This window comes from Lithobates pipiens, unplaced genomic scaffold (genome assembly GCF_037356315.1).
Source record: "Lithobates pipiens isolate NorthernLeopardFrog02 unplaced genomic scaffold, aLitPip1_a1.2 Scaffold_17, whole genome shotgun sequence".
NCBI classification, from domain to species: domain Eukaryota; kingdom Metazoa; phylum Chordata; class Amphibia; order Anura; family Ranidae; genus Lithobates; species Lithobates pipiens.
In genome coordinates this window covers 5,809,259-5,824,436 of record NW_027507755.1, presented here as the reverse complement: position 1 = coordinate 5,824,436, position 15,178 = coordinate 5,809,259, and the positions used below count along the sequence as shown (strand labels likewise).

Sequence of the window (15,178 nt, the reverse complement as noted above, 5' to 3'; positions counted from 1 at the left end):
AAGGTTATATTACCAATAGGTTAAAGAAAGAAAGGAAAACTTCCCAAGACCACGCACCCTGGACCTACAAATAAATAACAATATTAAATAAATATATAGTGAATACAAAATACAAAAATAGTGATAGAATTCAAAAATCAGTACAAATATACAGTTGTGCTCATAAGTTTACATGCCCTGGCAGAATGTATGATTTCTTGGCCATTTTTCAGAGAACATGAATGACAACACAAAAACTTTTCTGTCACTCATGGTTAGTGTTTGGCTGAAGCTATTTATTATCAATCAACTGTGTTTACTCTTTTATTAATCATAATGGCAACAAAAACTACCCAAATGACCCTGTTCAAATGTTTGCATACCCCGGTTCTTAATACCATGTATTGTCCCCTTTAACATGAATGACAGCTTGAAGTCTTATGTGGTAATTGTGGACGAAGCTCTTTATCTTCTCAGATGGTAAAGCTGCCCATTAATTTTGTCAAAAAAGCCTCCAGTTCCTGTAAATTCTTGGGCTATCTTGCATGAACTGCATGTTTGAGATCTCCCTAGAGCCTTCACTTTATTCTACTGTAGCCAATGACAGATCAACTTGGAATTGTGTTTTGGATCATTGTCGTGTTGGAATGTCCAAGTACGCCCCATGCGCAGCTTCCTGGCTGATGAATGCAGAATGCAGTATTTTTTTAAAACATGCTGCATTTAGCTCACACATCCCCAAAACATCTGCGATCCACCTCTGTACCTTTCATCATAGGCCTTATTAAATCCTCTCCAAATGTAGCATTTATGGTTGTGGCCAAAAAGTTCAATTTTGGTCTCATTACTCCAAATGACTTTGTGCCAGAAGGTTTGAGGCTTGTCTCTGTGCTGTTTGGCGTATTATAAGCAGGATACTTTGTGGCAATTGCATAGTAATGGCTTTCTTCTGGTGACTCGACCATGCAGCCCATCTTTCTTCAAGTGCCTCCTTATTGTGCATTGAAACAGCCACACCACATGTTTTTAGAGTGTCCTGTATTTCACCTGAAGTTATTTGTGGGTTTTTCTTTGCATCCCGAAAAATTCATCAGTCCAAAATCACCAGGGTATGTAAACTTTTGATCAGGGTCTTTTGGGTAGTTTATGTTGCCATTATTATTTAAAAGGAGTAAAAACAGTTGATTGATAATACATGGCTTCAGCCAAACACTAACCATGAGTGAAATAAATGTTTTTGTTATAATTCATATTCTCTGAAAAATGGCCAAGAAATCATAAATTCTGCCAGGGTGTGTAAACTTATGAGCACAACTGTAGTATAAATTGAAAGCTGCTCGTAATGGGACCCTAAGGTCTAAAAATGAAAAAGAAATAAACTAAATTTCCATACCGCACTTACACCTAAATAATGAAAACATAAATTAATTATATTAAAGTCCGTAAACTGCCACAAGTAAACTCCACTCAAGTGAAGTAAATATTCTTTGATAATGTGAACAAGCACAGCACAAAAAATATTCACTTCACTTGAGTGTAGAATATTGGTGACAGTTTAAGGACTTTAATACTGATTCATTTATGTTATTCATTATTTAAGTGGAAGCATGGTATGGAAATTAAGTTGATAATATTAAAAAGAAATATAGATAATATTATAAAAAATGTTGATGATATAAAAAAAAAAAAGAAGTAGGGTACACACTAAGAAAATCGAGGAATGATCATTCGATTTTCTTTCTTTTCCAAGGATTTTATTGGAGTTTCTTAGCAGTTTCCAAAGAAAAAATCCACATGACGAATATATTAAAGTAAGGTGATTATGTCATACATGGCAGATAAAGTATCGTAAAGATAAAAGATAAACAGTCATATAATAAGAGGCAGGGTGGCAGACACGGGTCAAGAAGAAGGCATATTCTAAATGTTAGTTCTGTTAATACATTTATACTTTGCATTATATATACCCTTCACATACAGTAATGTGCAGCTGGGTTGGCAAAAGATCACAGACAAATTTGGAGTGGGGGGGGGTTGGAGTTTGGGAGTGAAGAGTATGGTTGTAAATTACATATGTGCTCGGGTTACAAACAGAAAACCAGAAATGGAAATGACCATCATCAAAAGGGCAGGGTGAGGTCTTGTCATAACTGGGAAGTGTGGAAATTATTATACATAGAAATGGGAGAAGGCCTCACTGTTTCCATCTCGGGTCAACGCGTTTAGGGGATCTGTCTGGTGAGAACTGTGGTATAACAGCACATAGTGAGCCTTGAAAGTCAAGCCAGCATGCCCACATGCAGGTGAATTTGTAAGGATCATCGCACGCTACACTGATGGTATTGGAGCCCCAATGAGGGGAAATGCATCTTCTGCCAGCAATTACAACAAGGTGCAGGGCTAGGTATTTGAGATAAGTGGATGTTGGCAAAGAGGAGTGGTGCAATAAGTATTAAGCAGTGGTGAAATCAAGCTTGTACCTGGTTATTTTTACTATGTCTGGGTGTATCGCAGACCAAAATGATTGTAGTTTTGTGCATTATCACTAAGTGTAAAAAAGGGGCAGGTGCAGACTCACATCTCCAGCATAGAGAAAAGACTGAGGATGAAAATTTGTTAAGTAAAGGTGTCCTTTACCACCCCTGAAAATCGTATTCTGCTTCCTGGATCGTTATGTTTATTGACAGTGGTAAAGAATCCTGTCCAAATCTTCCCCTGTGAGGTTAAGATCAAATTGGTATTCCCAGTTTTGACACATTCTACTGGCCTTTGGGGAGCTGTCTGAAAAAAGGAGAGCGTATAGCATAGATAGTACGTGGATTGTGGTGTGTATCTGAAGCATATAGCCGTGTGCGGGCGAGACCAGTCTGGAGAAGTTTTCGGGTAATTAAAGAAGTGCCGCAATTGGTGGAAAGTCCAGAAGGGGATAGAGGAGGTGCGCATCTAAGCTTTCAGGGCATTGGAAGATAGAAAGGTGCCTCTATGAAAGAAGTGTTCTGCAGAAATCTGCTCATGAGGCCAAATCTCTTTTAGGAATTGAGGGGACAAGCCTGGGGAGAAGTCAGGATTATATCGAAAAGGAGTAAGGGGAGAGAGAGAGATGAAGAGAGGGTGAAAGATTTGCATGCCAGTCTAAAGTAGAGCAAGGATGTTCCTAACATTGGGTGATCTACACAGTCTTGAGGAGTATGTTGCTTGGGTAGCCAGGGGATCAGGTGTAGGGGGACTCTTGAATTTGCCTGCTCTAGGCGGACCCATACTTTCAAGTTTTGGCGCAAGTTCCAGTCAACTATTCTTGTGAGATGACTGGCCAAGTAATATTTGTAGATGTCTGGCAAACCTAAGCCTCTTTTCAGTTTTTGTAGCGTAAGTATGTCATAACTAATTCTGGGACGTTTCCGGCCCATACAAAAAGAGTACAAGCTCTGCGGTAAGCTAGAAAGAATGCTTTAGGCAAAAGAATAGGGATTGTTTGCAAGACATACAAGACACATGGAAATACATTCATCTTCATGATGGCTGTCCATTCAAACCAAGAGAAAAGCCCCTTGTGCCAGGCTTGGAAGTCAAGTTGGATGTCACGGAGTAAAAGCAGATAGTTAAGTGTGTAGAGGTCAGATACGGAGGATGGGAGCTGGATCCCGAGGTATGTGATAGATCGCCTTTTCCATGAGAAGGGAAAGCTAGATTGGCATGCAATCTCCTCAGATTTTCGGCAATGTCACATTCAAGGCAAAACAATTTGGAGAAGTTGATTTGCAAGTTAGACAGGGTGTTATAGTGTGAAAAACATTGAGTAGATTAGGGATTGTAAATTTTAGGTTAGAGAGGAAGAGTAAAATGTCCTTAGCAAATGCTATTTTATAGGTACGTCCCAAAACATCAATCCCTGTGATATTGGGATTATCTAAGAACAAATATAAGTGGCAAAAGAGGGCATCCATGCTTGGTGCCATTGGATCGATTTTCGTATAGTGTGTACACAACTTTCAAAATCCGATTCAGACTTTCCAAATTAAAATTTCCAAAGGGACAAACTCCAAAAATGTTCCTATATGTAAACAGAATGAATGACGTTCATTTAATGTGTACTGTTTTCTTATCGCTTTCGTATGACAAAAATCGTATACGAAAAACTATGGACGATCAGCAACAAACAAAAAAAAGACTTAATTGTTTGAGAATTTTCGTGAAATTAGTACCATCCCTGGTTTGGACCTGCTGTGAAGCATCGAGGAAAACAAGACGATCGTTCACCCAATTTTCTTGTAGTGTGTGAGGCCATCACTCTACCAAAGGACTTCTTACATTAATCTGTTCATGGTTTTAGTGATTATAGTGTGTGGAACATTTAATTGTCCTGGTAAATAATGTTACTTTTAATTTAGTAATAATTGTTTATGTGTTTCAATTGAGAGCTTTCTTTTTTGGATCTGTTCCAGTTTTGCTATTTCTTCTGGTAGTGAATTATTTTCTCTTTCATTTTGTTTTTCAGTTCAGGGTGCTACCTGGGTATTTCTATCACTTTACCTAGTAGAATGGATTTATGAACGTCTCATAAAATTGCTGGGGAAGATACCGAGTGTTTATTGTTATCAAAATAGTCTTCTATTGTTAAACTTATTTTTCTCTATTGTTTATTAAAGTACCATTTAATTACCAGATGTATGTTGAGCTGTTCCGTTGTTGCAATGAAGTTTCGAGTAAATTGGTGTTTGGTCTGATAAATTGAACTGGCCTACATGAACCGCTGCAATTCATTTAACAAAGGCTTGAGAGATAAGGAAGTAATATATTCTAGAATATGAAATCAGGTAGTCTTTCGTATTTGGATTATTCACTCTCCAGGCATATGTAACTTAGTTTATATAAAATCTATTTAATCTTCTTTAGAGCTCTAAAATAAACCAGTGAGGTAGCCTGTGAGGAAGAGTCTTGATGTGGTTCAATACACAGTTAAATTTTCCTGCTGTTAATAATATTCCCTCCGTAAAGCTGGATACTTTCTCTTTTAGTTTATTATAAATTTGTCTCTTAGGGCTTGTTCACACTTGCTCAAAATACTGACGCTTATCAAATAGAAACTTGCACCACCTTAAATAACAAAAAAGAGAAGATAGAATCCCTGTCAATCAAGCTCCAACAGGCTGAGAGTAGACTCAGATGATCTAGAGAAGGTCAGGAAGCGTTAGTGGGCCAGATTCAAAATACTCAGGCCTTATATGAAGAGTCCAGTCACCTATTGAAAAAACTGCAAGAGAAAAATCAAAAATGTAAACAAGAAATAGAACATTACAAACAAGAGAGAAAAGGCCCCATTGAAGCAAACTCTGCTGCTGGAGATAAAGAGTAAAGCAGGAATTAAGAGACTCAAATTCGAGGAGAGAGTAATGGAGAAACGGGCAGAGAAATTAACATCCCAGTTAGACTATGACTCCATGAGGAACTGGAAATGGAAAGATGTAAATATTCATATTTCCATGGGAAACAGGTCACGATGAGACAGGGTCAGAATACAGGTTACCCCATAAGCTTCAAAAATAGTCCCCAGAGTGTACAGAGAAGGAAGTAGAAAGGGCTTCATATGGGCAGAAAAGGAAGCCTAGCACCCCAGTTAAAAAGTATGACACTCCAAAATGATAAAATTCTTAAAACAAAATGTTCCCATTTTTTACAAGAAAGGATCCCCAACCATCACTGACCATCTAGGAACATAAGAACGTACCTTAAAAAATCTTAGACATTCAGGACGATCGTACTAAAACTGAGTTACTACCATGGATATTTGAAGAAAAGTACAGTCAATTCTTTGAATCATTACAGGCCCTGTATGGTCAGTCATGGAGGGAGATTAAACATAGGTGTCAAATGGAGTTCGGACCCTACAAAACTGTCACCGCTGCCAAAGCCTCGGCCTACAATTTAAAATCTGGCCCTAATCAGTGTCCCACATAATTTCTGGACGTATTGACGTATTGAGAAGCACTTACTTTCTGGCTGAAAAAGACCCCAATCTGGGCCAGCCAGAATTCAAGACTCTATTTTATGAAGCATTACCTGCTTATATAATATTGGGGCTGGCAAGGGATTTTAAAAAGGGATGTGCCCTGGATTGGTTAGTCAGAGAGAGTGATCATCTATACTCACTCAATCTAGCGAAGGTGGGGTGAAAGGAGAAGCGAAACCCAACCCTAAAACCGTAGCAGCCACTACTGTGACCCCCTCAACCTCTCAGTCTGCAAACAGAGAGAAAATGATATGCTGAGGCAGTCCAAGATGGGAAACCCATGGGACCTCCTGGAGTTATGCCCCAGCCTACAGATGATGGGGGACACACAGAGGTTGCAAGGTTATGGTAGTGAGGATGAAAGGGGCACCGGGCACACAAAGAGCCAGAGGGTATATCCGCAGGGGTCCCAGAACAACCAACATTCAAATCTGAATTCAGATCACAATTTTAATAGGTACCCCTACTTTAACAGGAACCCTAACTTTGACAGAAACCCTAATTTTAAGAGAGACCCCAACTTCCAATTGTACACCAGTTATTACAGAAACTCCAGCTTTAACCGAGACCCCAACTTCATAAGAGACCGTAATTTTAATGAAAATCCTGATAATCACAGGTCATTTCCCAATCAGGAACACGTCACTAACCCCAGGGTTGGTGTAGCTCCCCTAATTCCCCAAAATCTAAGGGAACCACAGGAACTCCTGAGAGAAAGGACACAGCATCAAGACCAGAGGAGTGCTGATGAGTCTGATGCATCTCTGCAGTCCCGTTCTGAATATAACCAGGTCAGGCAAAATAGGGCAAATCGCCAAAGTGCCATGGGCCAGCGAACTGAACAGGTAGAGACTCAGATTAATTGAATGTGCAAACAAATGACACACCTGATTAACCGCCAATCTGCTAACCCATCTTTTTTAGGGGCCTCTCCTGTGACTAACCCAGTGTCACAGAATGCGTAAAACCCCAGACTGTCCTCCAGCAGAGGACAACCCTGAGTGCGATGACAGGAGACACACACCATACCCCTGACATTTTTCAGTATCATTCTAACTACTCTAATGTAGCTGAGCCGCTGAGAGTCAGGGAAATCAGTGTTGGATTGTTAATTCTGCTGCTGTTTTTCAGTATCCTTCTATCCCCGCTAATGTAGCTGAGCCACTGAGAGTTGTTGTAAATGACCAATCGGGCAGGATGCCTCCTACTCCTTGTGCTTGCAGTTCGAGTAGGCCTCGCAGGCCATCCGGCGGGAATCAGAAGCGTAAAGAAGCTGTGACATGCGGTGAGATAAATGCCAACTGTAAATTATTGGAAAGCCCACAGATCCTCAACCGCACTAATTTCATGTGCGAGTTGACTGAATCTGATGGAAGACATTTCAGTACAGAAAAGGCACATGAGGCCGGTGATCACCCCATTTCATGTTTACTTGACACGGGATCCCAAGCCACTATCCTGTTGCAGGAACAATTTAATGAAGTAGTAAATTCAATGCCCAACAAACCAAAACTTAGGAGCTTTGACTGCTCCTTAATCGGGGTGGTGGGAGAGGTACTGCGTGGCTTAAACTTAAATTAGGTAATAAGGAAATTAGGCACCCTATTATTATTGCAAATCTACCACACCATCATATGATAATTGGAATGGATCTCCTTAATCGATCCATTCCACAATTATTGACTGTGTGAACTGAGTAATGTGGTCACATTCAACTCCCTGATTAAATATGAGAGACTTAAAACTCCCCGTTCCCGGCAACACTGCCACCTGGTGGAAGAAAGGCCTGGTTCCCTAGAAATTTCAGGAACAGTCAGTTCCCCCGATGTTACAGTAATCCAACCTGACAATCATGGCCTGGGAGTAGGAGATGAGGACCATATTTTTAAAAATTCCCTGTGATAAAATAAAAGAGATCTCCCTCCAAGATAACGTACTGACCATATCCTTTCATTAGGAAAATAAAACTAAGAAAGGAGGAAATCACGGCCAGTTCCCCACAGAAGTGGAAAGGGTTAGCAGCGACCTATTTATTCCTATCCGGATAAATGGTCTTAATAGCGCAAAATATGCCAAAACTGATTTAAAGCAAGAGCATAGTTTTGTGAGCCATGGGCTTGTTAAGCACCTTTGTAAAATGTAAATGATCCGATTGCCTGCACAAGCGCCAGCACGGCAATTTATGTGTGTAAACACACAAATCCCAGTGCTGTCAGGGAAGAGGAGCCATATTGTTTGTTCCTAAGTAGGAAAAACAACATGTCTCCTCTTCTAGTCAATTCTATCCCCATACGGTTAGAACACACTGAGGAAACACACAATTAACCCCTTGATTGCCCCCCCTAGTGTTAACCCCTTCCCTGCCAGTGACATTTACACAGTAATCAGTGCATTTATATAGCACTGATCACTGTATAATTACCAATGGTCCCAAAAAAAGTGTCAAAAGTGTCCAATCTGTCCGTCGCAATGTCGAAGTAGAGCTAAAAATCGCAGGTAATTACTAGTAAAAAAAAAAAAAAATAATGATAAAAATGTCATAAATCTTTCCCATAGTTTGTAGATACTATAACGTTTGTAGAAACCAATCAATATATGCTTATTGCGATTTTTGTTACCAAAAATATGTAGAAGAATATATATTGGTCTAAACTGATAAAGACATTACATTTTTTTAATTTTTAATTTTTCATTTGGGGGATAATTATTATAGCAAAAAGTAAAAAATAGTTTTTTGTTTTTTATTTCAAAATGTATGCTTTTTTTTGTTTATAGTGCAAAAAATAGAAACCGCAGAGGTGATCAAATACCACCAAAAGAAAGCTCTATTTGTGGGGAAAAAAAGGAAGCAAATTTTGTTTGGGTATAGCGAACGACTGCACAATTGTCAGTTAAAGTGATGCAGTGCCAAATTGTAAAAAGAGGTGGCCACCGAAGGGCTGTTGAGCAGCCATTATCTCCGCCCCAGGTGGGGTGAATTAAGGAGGGGAAGGATTACACACCGGCAAGTGATAAACAAACTAATTACAAGGTATTTAAAGGTGCACTTGTCAGTAGATCTACTCAGTCGATTCCTGACAAGAGCACAATAATACATACACCACAAGGACAGGGTAAGGATAGCAGCCCACTGTGGGATTTCTGCAAACGTTTATAACTTACCGTAATTACCATTAGTAAACAGCCCATACTAAGGTATTTTCTTTTCACATAGATGTGGTATCGTCTTTAATGCTTTGTGATTCAAAAATACAGGCATTGCACACTAACTTTTAGACCCCAGCATCCTAATTATCCTCAACTATAACTAACAGGTATAGTTTGTTCTATATGTCTATAAATGTATCGCTTTCACATCAAGCACTTTTATATGTCTTTTTTATATATTCTTTACGGCACTTCCCTTCTAGATGCATGTCATAATGATAACATTTCTTTTTCACCTACTTTCATTCATCCTTTACTCTTTCACATCATCAATAACAGCATGTTTGCAGTGTTTTTACATCACATACATGCTCATTAAAACGCTCTTCTTCTACTGTGTTCTCACTTCACTTCATGTACACGCACCATGTTTAGTGTTTCACATATTTCTGACCATCTGAGGTATGCTGAAATATGCATTCAGCACCCCTCTTTGTGTGGTTTTAATTTTTTTGTATCCCATTTTATACATTCGTAATTTTAGCATTTTATAAAATATTGAACTATCAATTAAATCATGATGCTAACTGGGTTACTCATTGTGCCCTTATGGGAGATGTAGAGGCGTGTTCTTATCTATTAATTATATATTGACTGTTCCAATCCTTGTTGTAACTGTTTAAAAATCACTAAATACTATATGTAGCATGCTAACTTATACTACCTCATGAATTTATAGGTGTTCCGTTGCCCACGCTTCCCCCACGTGCCTTTGTGTGGGGAGGGACACGATTCAGTGATCACCTGCAAGCCTCTCGGACTGCCCTGCTGCTTGGAGGCGAGGATTAGGGGGTCAGTTCCCCAGGAAGATTTGGGATTCTCTCTTGGGGGGGGGGGGGAATCTTCTACTCTATTCTTTTACATTTTAAACAAAGTCTCTGGAGGATGCAAATTAACTGAATGGAAGGGGTAAATATATTGTGATTATTAAGTTGCATACATGACTGTATGTCATGAAATGTGCCCATGTGTCACTAAATATTGTAATTTGTACATTTGATGTTTTTATAGAAATGTAAGCACCCCCTGAAGAAGACTAGAATCTCTAAAGTTGAAATGCATTGGGGTTTTTCTATACATTGGATGGTATAATCCACTATTACGGGCTAACACCCGTTAATAAAATCAGTGATTTTTTAATGAACTTTTTCGATTGATTTTTGCTGCTAAAAAGCCCCATGGGGAAATTTCCATTCCTTTCAAATATTTGTTTTGGGGTGCACAGCCTCATCAGACTCCCATTTATGTGTCGCTTTATGCTATAAAGTGCTCTGGTCAGGAAGGGGGTAAAATCTTCTGGGGCGGAAGTGGTTAATAAAGATTTTGGATGTATTCAACGATCCATGGTGTGCTGCCGAAAATGTGCATTTGACCTGCAATGTCTCCAGTTCCAGCTGGTTGTTGCTTCAGCACCCACTGCTCCTAAGCCTTATTTAGGAAGGTGTGCAATGGGGATATTGGCACTGCTTTGGTTGACCATACGCACAGATGGAGGGAGCCTGCTGCAGTGAGGAATAAGGTAAGTATTACACCTTATTCCTCTATCCTTAGACTTAACAAGCAGGTAACCCTTCCAATGCATGTGTTTTACTCAAACTTAAAAAGTATTATATAATGAAAGTAAATTGTTCACTGCAAAGGTTATCATTTTCCTCCTTTTCATTTTACTGAACGATCAGTAGCAAGGACAATAGTGTTAGGTTAGGGGTTTGTGGCATTACCACTTACAGCAGCTTACTGTGCATTAAGTCCGATTAGTCATGTAATAACAGTAAACTATTTAATGGCCACTTGTGCGGCTGGAGCATAAAGACCCTGCCATTACTTCCTGCAAGGGTCCTTTGAGGCAAATTATATTGAAATGAACAGCAGAACAATGAAGACTGACAATGAATAGGACCTTGCTCTTCCGTGTTAGTCTCATTCATATGAGAAGCCATTACACAGAATGACTCCACACTTACCTCATTATCTCTTGTCAGTCGCAGGATCTCATCAAAAGTCACAAAAGTATCATTCCCTCGTACCGCATCTTTCTCCATATAGCCCAGGTGGATGTCAGTGGCCACCAGGATCTTAAATGTGTCTTCATCATCTCTATAGACAAAGAAGATGGGTGAAATTGTAATTCACAGTGGCACTGACCTGAGATTGAGAGTTATTATTTCATAATACAAAGGACTGCGCGTTCCTTATCCAGTTCCCAAAAGGCGCACGCCGATGTACGTCGGCAGAATGGCATGGGCAGGCAAATGGGCGTACCTGTACGTCCCTTTAAATTTGCCGCCCTGCCAACGCGAGCGCCCACGGGACCACAGTGAGTCTGGTCACGGGTCCTGCAGACTCGATCACCGCAGGCATACCCGCGATCGTCTCACAGGGCAGCTGAATGGAGAGATGCCTTTGTAAACAGCATCTCCCCGTTCTGCTTAGCAACTAGGGACGCTGATCTCTGCTCCATGTGATTGGAGCCGAGATCAGTGTTCACTAAATTAAAGCCCAGCCCCCAACAGTTAGTAACACACCCCTAGGAACACTTAACCCCTACACTGCCACCCACTGGTTAACCTCTTCACTGCCAGTGTCATTTACACAGGAATCACTGCATTTTTTTTACAGCAGCGACTGCTGTATAAATGACAATGGTCCCAAAAATGTGTCAAAAATGTCCGATGTGTCCGCCATAATGTCGCAGTCACAATAAAAATCGCTGATCGCCGCCATTACTAGTAAAAAAAAAAAATTATTAATAAAAATGCCATAAAACTATCCCCTATTTTGTAAACGCTATAACTTTTGCGCAAACCAATCAATAACTCGCTTATTGTGATTTTTTTTTTACCAAAAATATGTAGAAGAATACATATCGGCCTAAACTGAGGGGAAAAAAATGTTTTATCTATTTTTGGGGGATATTTATTATAACAAAAAGTTAAAAATTTGTTTTTTTCAAAATTGTCGCTCTATTTTTGTTTATAGCGCAAAAAATAAAAACCGCAGGGGTGATTAAATACCACCAAAAGAAAGCTCTATTTGTGGGGAAAATAAAGGACGTCAATTTTGTTTGGGAGTCACGTCACATGACCGAGCAATTGTCAGTTAAAGCGACACAGCGCCGAATCGCAAAAAGTGGTCTGGTCTTTGGCCAGCAAAATGGTCCGGGGCTGAAGTGGTTAAATAATAAACATGAATGCTGCGTTCTAAAATCCTTTTCTCTGAAGTTGATTGACGGACACAGCACCTTTAATCTTGACCTTAGGGTTATATCGCCCCCTTCAGGAGAGGACTAGGCAAAACATGTAAGAGCCTCTGAGAGTCAGGGGGATTAGTGTTGGATTGTTAATTCTGCTGCTGTTTTTCAGTATCCTTCTATCCCCTCTAATTTAGCTGAGCCACTGAGAGTTGACCAATTTACCGGTTCAAGACCGGTTCGAGTAGGTCTCACAGGCCATCCCGCGGGAATCATAAGCGTAAAGAAGCTGTGACATGCGGTAATATAAATGCCAACTGTAAATTATTGGAAAGCCCACAGATCCTCAACCACACTAATTTCATGTGTGAGTTGACTGAATCTGATGGAAGACATTTCACTACAGTAAAGGTACTTGAGACCGGTGATCAACCCATTTCATGTTTACTTGACACGGGATCCCAAAGGGCAGGAGACCTTAGCCACCAGAGAAGGGAATCCCTGACTAGCTGGCTCACCCGAATTTGACAATCCAGGGATGATGAAGAAAAGTCCCATTTGGACAGGATCTCTTTCTGCAAGACTCGAGTGTGGAATTGAGCATATTGTACTGCCTCGAAAGTTGCTACCATGAGACCCAGGACTCGCATTCAAAAATGCAGTGATGACCACCTGTGGGGGACACCAACAACTTCACCGCAGCTTAAAGAGTCTGCAGCTTGTCTGAAGGGAGAAAGACTTTCGCCTCTGAGGAGTCCAGAATCAAGCCCAGGGACTCCAGACGTTGAGACGGCACCAACACCGACTTCTGGAGGTTCAGTACCCAACCAAACTCCCGAAGAGTCTGTATGGTGATCACCACATCCTCCCTTAATTCTTAGGGGTGAGCTGCTCTCAGAAGGAAGTCATCCAGGTAACGCGCGTTTGCGATCCCTTATTGCCTTAGCAACGCCAGAATCGGGGCTAGCACCTTGGTGCAGATGCTAGGCCAAAAGGGAGAGCTACAAATTGGCAAATCACAGAAACCTCTGATTCCGGATGCATATGGCAACATGCAAGTATGCGTCCTTGGTGTCCAAGGATGACAGGAAATGCCCCTGATGGAGTGCAGCAACCAGAAAGTGAACTGATTTCATCCTGAACCTTTGTACTTTCACAAAGCAGGTGAGGGCCTTTAGATCCAGGACCGGATGGACCCCTTCCTTCTTTGGAAGTACAAACAGATTGGAGTAGAATCCCTGAAACCTTTCCGGCGTTGGCACAGGTACTATCACCCCACGCAGCAGCAGGTCCTGTACTGCCCCGAACAGGGCTTCTCGACGTGCCGGAAGAAGGTTGAAGGGAAAAAATCTGTTTGGTAGACAAGAAAGAAACGATCTTGTATCCTGATGAAACCAGTTCGGAGGCCCACTGGTCGGAAAGTAGGGCGGTCCACCGGGCTGCAAACTCCCGAAGGCGATCACCCACCCGAGAGTCGGGCGGGGGCAAACCTTTATGCGGCAACAGATTTGCTCACAGGTTTGTTTGGCTTGCGAAACCAGGGACACTTTTGTCCCTCAGCAGGCACCTTGTCAGATTGGGAGCATTTACCTGCTTCTGAGCAGAAAAGGAGGGCCCTTGCCTACAGCGTGGCTCTTTACCCTTCCTGGACTGTGGGAGTAAAGTACTCTTTCCCCCAGTAACATTCTTAATAATGTCATTCAGCGAGCCTCCCGCCCGGAAGGGCAAATCCGCCAGTGCTTTCTTAGATGCCTGGTCCGCAGACCAGCATTTTATCCCAAATAGGCAACGTAGCACCACAGCTGATACTGAGACTCTAGAAAGCAAAGGGGCCATATCTAAGGCCGCATCACAGACATACCCCTCAGGCCCTGCACCAACTGGTCTGCCAGCTGCACGCAGACCGAGGAAACCTGTCAGGACCCAGAGCCCCCCCCGAGGACCCCCGGCCAGGTACGTGCACCGCACTCCCTATGCCCAGTCAAACAGCGGCCCATAGCATGGGGAGGAGGGAAAGAGACAGGGACAGAAGAAAGGGAGAGTGAGAGACCCCCTAGTTGACATCCCAGGGAATGCCCAGCTGCTCCATCCTGCAGAGACAGGTGGAACCATACTTATTCCTCCTGCAGAGACTGCTGGACGCATTCTACGGACAGACCCATCACACGAGCAGTACAGGGAGATTGTCGGCCACAGCACACTGTGACACAGACAGCAGTAGTCCGGTCATATGTGTGCCCCAGAGCATATAGCTCACCGGCCGCCCCTGGATCAGACGGGGCATGTCGTGGCCGACCCAGAGCATAGCTAAAGTCTGCTAACACTCGACAGGCTGGGGAGACTACCATGTTCTATATTATCCAGCCTGTCACCCAGCCCGACCGTTGATTGTAGATCACAGGAATCCAAAAGCAGAAATAATTCCCAGGACCAATGGTCCCCACCGGGAGCAAGGTCCTTCTCATATACTAGGCATAAAAAAACTGAGCTGCTGGAAGCAGAGTGAGGGGTTATAGAAAGTAGGACAGCTCTCTGGGCAGTAATGTGCAGTTTTGCTGTTTTTACATGTTCTGCCTAGTCCCCTCCTGAAGGTGGCGATATTACCCTAAGGTCAAGATTAAAGGTGCTGTGTCTGTCAATAAACAAAAAAGAGAGAGCAATTTCCACACTATACAGTACATTTATAAGAAGAATTATTATCATTATCAAATTATACCTGTGGCTATTGCTGACTTTTTAAACATTTTTAAACAGGCACACATTAAGTCTTGATTCAAATAGTGTCTACACATAAA

The 15,178-nt window shown here is 41.6% G+C and overlaps 1 protein-coding gene across 2 annotated transcripts in view; it reads right to left on the bottom strand.

The window, feature by feature from the left end:
• The window catches only part of MRE11 (MRE11 double strand break repair nuclease), a 594,456-nt gene that overhangs the window by 558,901 nt on the left and 20,377 nt on the right, over window positions 1–15,178 (bottom strand). For both annotated transcript variants that reach the window (XM_077484966.1, XM_077484967.1), the window contains exon 3: window positions 11,158–11,290. In XM_077484966.1, coding sequence (XP_077341092.1) covers window positions 11,158–11,290 — 133 coding nt within the window. The remainder of the gene's footprint in view (window positions 1–11,157; window positions 11,291–15,178) is intronic.